The sequence below is a fragment of the Zootoca vivipara genome, chromosome 13 (genome assembly GCF_963506605.1).
Source record: "Zootoca vivipara chromosome 13, rZooViv1.1, whole genome shotgun sequence".
NCBI lineage: Eukaryota > Metazoa > Chordata > Lepidosauria > Squamata > Lacertidae > Zootoca > Zootoca vivipara.
Window position 1 is genome coordinate 12,857,353 of NC_083288.1, and position 7,580 is coordinate 12,864,932.

General features: G+C 54.0%; 1 protein-coding gene across 2 annotated transcripts in view; it reads left to right on the forward strand.

Moving 5' to 3' along the window:
- FAM171A2 (family with sequence similarity 171 member A2) overlaps positions 1 to 7,346 on the forward strand; it is a 40,246-nt gene extending 32,900 nt beyond the window's left edge. For both annotated transcript variants that reach the window (XM_060282335.1, XM_035134992.2), the window contains exons 6-8: positions 1,415 to 1,531; positions 2,374 to 2,500; positions 4,159 to 7,346. In XM_060282335.1, coding sequence (XP_060138318.1) covers positions 1,415 to 1,531; positions 2,374 to 2,500; positions 4,159 to 5,704 — 1,790 coding nt within the window. In that variant the 3' untranslated portion in view covers positions 5,705 to 7,346. The remainder of the gene's footprint in view (positions 1 to 1,414; positions 1,532 to 2,373; positions 2,501 to 4,158) is intronic.
- The last annotated feature ends 234 nt before the right edge of the window (positions 7,347 to 7,580 follow it).

Below are 7,580 nucleotides of genomic sequence, written 5' to 3' on the forward strand. Positions count from 1 at the left end.
ACATTCCACAGGCACACAAGGCAGGGAGCAATGTTACTTCCGTCGGAGAAAGCACCCTGCTTGGTGGGGGGTGCGCCAGCCTCTTTCCAGACCCCAAGTACCTCCTCTGTCACCCTGGCTGTGTGGTGCCATAAAACCACCTAAGTGCTTATAAAAGTCCATTAGCAGGACTCCAGGGGCAGGGGAGGATGCCACATCTGTAAATAGAAATCTGGTTGGGAGTGGGGGCTGTGCTGTTATAAGGGAGTTAATTGCTCGTGCTGAAAGCATTTTGAGTTGACGGCTGGATTCTGCTCCCACTTTTTGATTCCAGTTTGGGACCACCCATCATTTGTGGCTGAAAAGCAGGGGATTTTATGTACATTGTTTGTTTCACTGCTTGCTCCAATTTGTCTGTGTCTTCTTGGCTCACCTAGGGAATGAGCTCTATTGAAACCTCTGTAGCAACGCATAGTGGGTTCATGAGGAGCCACTAGCCCGTCTGAAATTGGGGGGGGGGAGTTCCTGAGATGCCCAATTGGGGCTGGGGGGGCCATAGAATCAAGGACTATGCCTGGGAACACATTGGTTCTCTAGGTTGGCTCTTCCTCCTTGGCAGGGGTCCCCAAACTAAGGCCCAGGGGCTGGATCTGGCCCAATCGCCTTCTAAATCCAGCCTGAGGACAGTCTGGGAATCAGCATGTTTTTACATGAGTAGAATGTGTCCTTTTATATAAAATGCATCTCTGGGTTATTTTCTGGGGCATTGGAATTGGTTCATATTTTTTTCAAAATATAGTCTGGCCCCCCCACAAGGTCTGAGGGACAGTGGACTGGCCCCCTGCTGAAAAGGTTTGCTGACCCCATGCTCCTTGGCATTTCTTCTGCACAACAGAATATGTGGACTGCTGTGGACTGGCCACTCACCAGCCGCATCCCTAACCTGCAAAACCTATGTGGACTGCATTATAACTCTCCCTCCCTCCCTCCCTCTCCCCCCCCACAACCCCCCCACCTGCTGGCCTAGCTGTATAGCTCTGTCCCAGCTCCTGCCAGCCTAGCAGTTCGAAAGCACACCAGTGCAAGTAGATAAATAGGTACTGCTGTGGCAGGAATGTAAACGGAGTTTCCATGCGCTCTGGTTTCCATCAGTGTTCCGTTGCGCCAGAAGCGGCTTAGTCCTGCTGGCCACATGACCCGGAAAGCTGTCTGTGGACAAATGCCGGCTCCCTGAGTCTGAAGCGAGATGAGCGCCACAACCCCATAGTCGCCTTTGACTGGACTTAACTGTCCAGAGGTCCTTTACCTTTTACCTTTTATAGGTTTTGCAGGTTAGGGATGCGGCTGGTGAGTGGCCAGTCCTTCGTCTGGTTTAGGGCTTAGTCCAGATAGCCTTTCAGGTTACTTCTGATTCAGCAGTTCTTCTTTCTCTCAGGTCTCTGGATTCGGAATGGGACGGGCCTCATCCGCAAGGAAGGGAACCAGCTTTACTGGACGTTTGTCTCCCCACAGCTGGGCTATTGGGCAGCTGCCATGCTGTCTCCAACAACGGGTAAAATATCACCACCAAATTCTTAATTACTTTGCTGAGGAACTAGCCAGGAAGGTGCTAGCGGATCTCTTGTGTTAGCAGGAGTGCACATTCTCTGCACACCTGTGGGAATTTGCTTGGAGTGTGGTATCTTGTGGATTATGAGTTCCTGAAAAACGAGTGCCTCTCAGTTTGCATGGAGTGGTTGCCACACAAGCACTGAATAAATGCAACCAGAGCTGGTTGAAAAAAAAACTGAAAACCGAAAAAAATGCAATAGAAATAAGTATGGGATTAAGGGAAAGGGCATCTAGGGAGAACAAAAATGAATATGGGGAATAAATCCCTCCATGCATAAATCTGCTCGTATTTATATTTGTAGATATCCAGTGCTATTTTTCTAGAAAAGAGGTGCTGGAACTCACCATGAACACCTCCCTTGTTCTCTTACCATGGCAATGGCACCCATCTGGGAGGTCCCAGCGAGTTCCTGCTGGAAAAAAAGCCCTGTATATAAATCTGTTTGAAATTATATTCCATTAATCTGAGCATTTTTAATTAGTCCCATCTTTTGATGTTTAATAAAAAAGAAAGCCACGTGCAAAATGTTTAGTAAATTAGGGAAATTGCCTTAGAATTATTGGAATGACTTTAAATCAAGCTTTTAAAGAGCCCCCACACCCGGTTTGAAAATTTTATAAAGTTGGGATTAGATTAAAAAACACACACATGAATTAGCTGCATCTTTATGCCCTGCTGGATCAGGTCCAGAGCAACCCCATTTAGTACGGCATCCCATTTCCAGCATAAGATGCTTTAGGGAAACCTTCAGGTCAGCCCATAAAGAGGTGTCTTCGTTACAGGGCTGTCCAGTGCAGTTGGAGGCATAAAGGATATTGCCACCTACCACACAATTTTCTTGCTCACCATCCTGGGTGCCCTGGCATTGCTGGTCCTCATCCTGCTCTGCCTGCTTATCTACTACTGCAGGTGAGTGCTGCTTGCCCAACTTCCCGCTTCCAGCCTTGTCTTCTCAAGCCCTCTTTCCATCACACAGTAATTTTTCTAAAGAAGCTCGCCCTCCCTATCGTTGCAAGGGCTTATTTACTGTATTTTTGCTTTTATTTCATCTGGGTATTTTGTGGGGGGGGGGCGGGAACTGGCAGCCCACAGGCTGGATCTGAGCCAACAGGCCATTTGAACCAGGCGCCAGTTGAGGGACCTTCCTTTCTCGAATGGAACTGCAAAAGGACTTCAGCTACTGGCGCTCCGAGTGGTAGCTGAGGAAGGAGGCAGGTGGAACGTTTCAGGCATCAGAGGAGATCAAGGACAACCCCTTTTTCTCCCCAGCAACCCCTTTCGATACAGCTCACAGCTGCGGTTTTTGAAGGTTTCTCTTTTCCCCTTCCCTCTCTCACTAGGAAGGGTGAGGGAATTCAGCTAAGTTGGGAGTCAGTGCCCCAAGTTGCCAAGAGCGTCACGGAGCAGGTTTTGTTTTAGGTGCTTTACATATATATACTTGTCCTTGGAATGCTTCAGAAGTTTTGGATCCAGGAGACCCGAGTTCAAGTCTGCCGCTATCATAATCAGGCTCAGTTCCCCATCAGTAAAACTGAAGTAGTGGAACCTTGCGCCCCGACGTTATTATTTGCGGGAATGAACCACACTTTGCAAATCGGAGCCCTCTCGCAAATGATCCGTTCTAGTAGGGCCCAGGCACGAGGAAAGGCAGCTGAGCTGAGGATTGCAGGAATAGTCCTAAGGAATTTGACAGCTGTTGCAAGCACTTTGTTGCAAAATGTCAGGCAGCCTCTGGCCGATTAGTCATGGGTCCATTCCTTTTCCCTCCCACTCTCCCAAGGCTCTGCTCCTTCGCTCTTTGTCACCCAACCCTATGCCCTAGTGAACACTTCTGTGTAGTAAAAGAGGACAGCCGAACCCCAGAGAACAGGCATCCAGACACACATTGAACTGGGAATGGGGAGGAGGGAAATTTCAGCCAGAGGTATGAGCAAGCACTTTTCGCTTTAGAAATTAAGTGCTTTGCACGACTACCGGTGGTCTCAAACCCAGCTTGCTTGTGTCCCGGGGAAGAGGGTTCATTTCCTTCAGCCCTGAATACCTTGACATTTAAACTTCTTTAACAGAAGATTGTGTTGCAGTGATCCAAGGGTGAGCAGCAGACTCAGACTAGCAGTCCATTCACTCTTTTACTTTTATAGAATTATAGAGGCAGATAGAACTGAGAGATCATCTGGGAAATTCTCCTCTCACACCCCCACAGCACACAACCCTATGTCCAAAAGGCAGGAGCATCCAATTATTAGTATCTAAATTTGTATATTGCCCTTCATCTGAAGATCACGGGGTGGTTCATTGCGAGAAGTGAGGTTACAGGGAACCAGGCAGAGGGCCTGCTTGGAAGCTGCGCCTGCCCTGAGGAGAATGCCCTCCCGTCAGATGTCAGAAACATAAACAGCTCCGTGATTTTTAAAAGACACCTGAAGGCAGCCCTGTTCAGGGACGTTTTTAGTGTTTGATGTTGCCCTGTGCAAGGCACATGTCGCTGCCCTGAGCTAGAGCACTTCTGCCATAGCTACCTGTGAATTTATCTGCACCTACATTTTCTTCTTCCTCCCCCTTTCCAGGAGGCTGTGCCTGAAGCCACGTCAACAACACAGAAAGCTCCAGCTCTCTGGGGCGCTGGATGCCTCCAAGAAAGACCAGGCCACCTCCATGTCCCAGATCAACCTCATCTGCACGAGCCACCTGGAGACGGCCTCTTCCAACGGGGACACAGACGTACACACGCCCATCCTCAAGTCGGCTTTCTCCTCCTCCCGGGAGTTCGAGAGCTCCCGGGAAGAGTTCTTCAAGCAAGTGGCCAACCAGAAAGCCCGCCACGCCAGCAAGGCCTCCATGGCGGACACTCTGAGCCAGCGGGGGGCTCTTAAGGATGGCTACCCTCAAGTGGCGGAGGGCTACTCCCTTAAGGCGGCCCGCTCCATGGATGTGCCTGGTGCCCTGGAGCCCCCTCTCCTGGAGGACTACAAGCGTGGCTATTCCCACCAGCGCACCGAGGACAAGAGCAAGCAGGCGCGCCACGACAGCAAGGGCTACCCGCAGGAGCCCCCGTCCCCGCCGCCTCCCTTCGACCATTACGTGGGCCACAAAGGGGAGCCCAAGCCGCCCGAGTTCATGATGTCGCAGTCCGTGGACCACCTGGCTCGCCCCACCTCCCTGAGCCAGCCCGGGCAGCTCATCTTCTGCGGCTCCATCGACCACATGAAGGATTCCATGTACCGGAACGTGATGCCGACGCTCGTCATCCCAGCCCACTACATGCGCCTGGCTCCCTCGGACCAGCCTGCGGGGGGTTCCGAGAGCCAGCCGGACCTGGACCCGGGTGGCATGGGGATCCCTCACCAGTTCGTGGCCGGGGAGCAGCAGAGGCAGCAGCCATCATTCCTGCAGCAGCAGCTGCAGCACCCGCAGTTCCAGATGCAGCAGCACCCGGGGGAAGAGGCTGAGGGGAAAGGCTGGGGCCCCCACACACAGTCCGTCAGCGGCTCCGTCACCATCCCGGTGCTGCTGAATGAATCCACTATGGCCCAGCTGAATGGGGAGCTGCAAGCCTTGACGGAGAAGAAGCTGCTGGAGCTGGGTGTGAAGCAGCACCCTCGCGCCTGGTTTGTGTCCCTGGACGGGCGATCCTCCCAAGTCCGCCACTCATACATAGACCTCCAGGGCAACGAGAGGAGCCGCAGCAACGACGCCAGCCTGGACTCTGGGGTGGATGTCAACGAGGCCAAGCCCCCCAAGAGGCTGAAGGAGGAGCGCCTGGCGCCGCCCTCTATGGGTCCTGCATACTCCAAGCTGGTCTTTGCAGACGCCGACACAGAGCCGAGCAGCAGCGAGAGCCGCACCGCCATCTGCTCCCCCGAGGACAACTCCCTGACGCCTCTCCTGGATGAGAACGCCGACCACCGGGCGGCCACTATCCCCCGTCGTGGGCGCAGCCGCGGAAACAGCTCCCGCAGCAGCAACAGCAACAGCGAGCTGCGCCGCGACTCCATGACTAGCCCGGAGGATGACAGCAACGAGCCCTCGGAAGGGACGGACGACCAGGGAGACAAGAAGAGCCCCTGGCAGAAACGCGAAGAGCGCCCCCTCATGGTCTTCAACGTGAAGTAGCGGGCGGAAGTGTGCGTGCGAGGAGGCGGGCGGGGGGGATGGGTCGCTCTCGTTGCACAGTTGGGGGAGGGGAGCGGAGATCGCCCGGACCACAGAGGTCCGGCTGCCCGACCGCAATCTTGGTGCCACTTCCTGCCCTCTCCATCTTGTCAAATGCTTGGTGGAACAGGAATCCCCCCAGACTTTTGACAGGACAGACTGATGGAGCGAGAGGCGGCTTGCGGCCAAGCTGTACTCTGTGTTCTTTTTCCCAGCATGCCCCGCAACCACCCGATAAGTTTGCCTTGCCCAAGGCAGGTTAAGAAGTGCTGCACCAACGGGCTGAGCGAGTTGGGCGTCTTACCCTTTTCCACCAACACCAGCCACTGTGAGCCAGGCAGCAACGTGGGGCACAAGAACTGCCGTGTGTGTGTGTGCCCACCTGTGGGACAAAGCAAGTTTCGCTGCTCTGAGAGACCCTCTGCCAGATCCCAGGAGGCGGACATGGCCTTCTTCTGTGTGGCTCCTGTTCCAAGAGCCCCTTATCACCACCTAGTCTTGGCACGGCCAGAACTAGTGTTGGCTCCTGACATTACTGGGAGTGGAGGTGAACTGGAAGGCGTTACTGGGGCTCTTCACACACACCCTTTTCCTTGGGGGCGGGGTGGGCAATTCGTACAATTCCTTTTTTAAAAAATTCTGTCCTGTGGATTTTCCAAGCCGTAGCATGGTTTGGTTTGGGGGGGGGGGGTCGGTCAAGTGCCCAAAAGCTCTAGGCTGATGCCCAGCATTGCCTGTCGTGCCTCAGTGCCCCCCCCCAACAACCTGGGCGACAGTACCACGGACAAGTGCAGTGGGTTTGGGGAGTGGGGGCACCCGTGTGGCAACTGTACATATGTGTGTGCATGCGTGTATGTCAGGGGGCAGGTGGGAGCCTAAGCCACGGCGTGCGTGTGGGTAAGGGTGTGTGGCGGCCGACCTCGCTGCCAAACAAACTCCCTCGCGGAGTCACTTTTGTGCGCCCCCCATCTCCCCACCCCACCCCTTTGTGCCTGCAACTCCTTGGTCTCCTCCAAGTGCCTTCTGGCCCCAAACCTCTCCCCACCACCACCGCATCCCCTCCCCACCCAGGCAGCTGTGAATGAAACCTTGGGTGTCCACAGAAGGGTACTGCATATGAACCATCTGCTCAAATCTTCCTTTCACTCTAATCCCTCTTCTCTCCTGCCAGGGAGCGCTTGGGGATGTGGCGAGGCAAGGGGGGAGGAGTGCAGAAGGAAAAAGTCACCCTCGGCCTCTCTCGCAAGCCCAGCTGCCAACTGACTTAAGCCGTCAGCGGAGACAGCCTGGGCAGCTGCCCCGTCCAGCAGCACGGCAGCACCGGTGACCAATCTCCCAGATAAAAGAGCAGGACCAAATTGGGGTGTTTGTGTGTACCGATGGAGGGGTGTGTGTATATGTGTGTGTGTCTTACATCGTCAATGGAGGGGAGTGTTTGTATCATGCTTTATATATTTGGAGGAGGGGGAATACGTAGCGTGTGCCTCCTCAGCAGCCCCCCAGCACCACATCGGTGGAGGCCTCGTGGACCACTGGAGGGTATGGGATGGTTTTATTGGGGGAAGAGATAGAAGAACCACTAGCCTGAGGCTTTGTCAGCGAAACGGGGTAGGGGTGGGGGACGGGAACAAATGGGGAGGGGTGGTGTGGTTGGCTGCAAACCTAAAAGTGTCTTGGCAGGGTGGGGGCTTATTTTGAAACCAATGAGTCGGGCCTGACCCTTTCTGAAACAGCAGAGGGCCGCCGGAGAAGTCAACAGGTCAGAAACCATTTGGGAGGAGAGAGCGGAAAGGTTGTTTCCTACGCACCTCAGCACCCACTGAAGAGAGTTAATAAA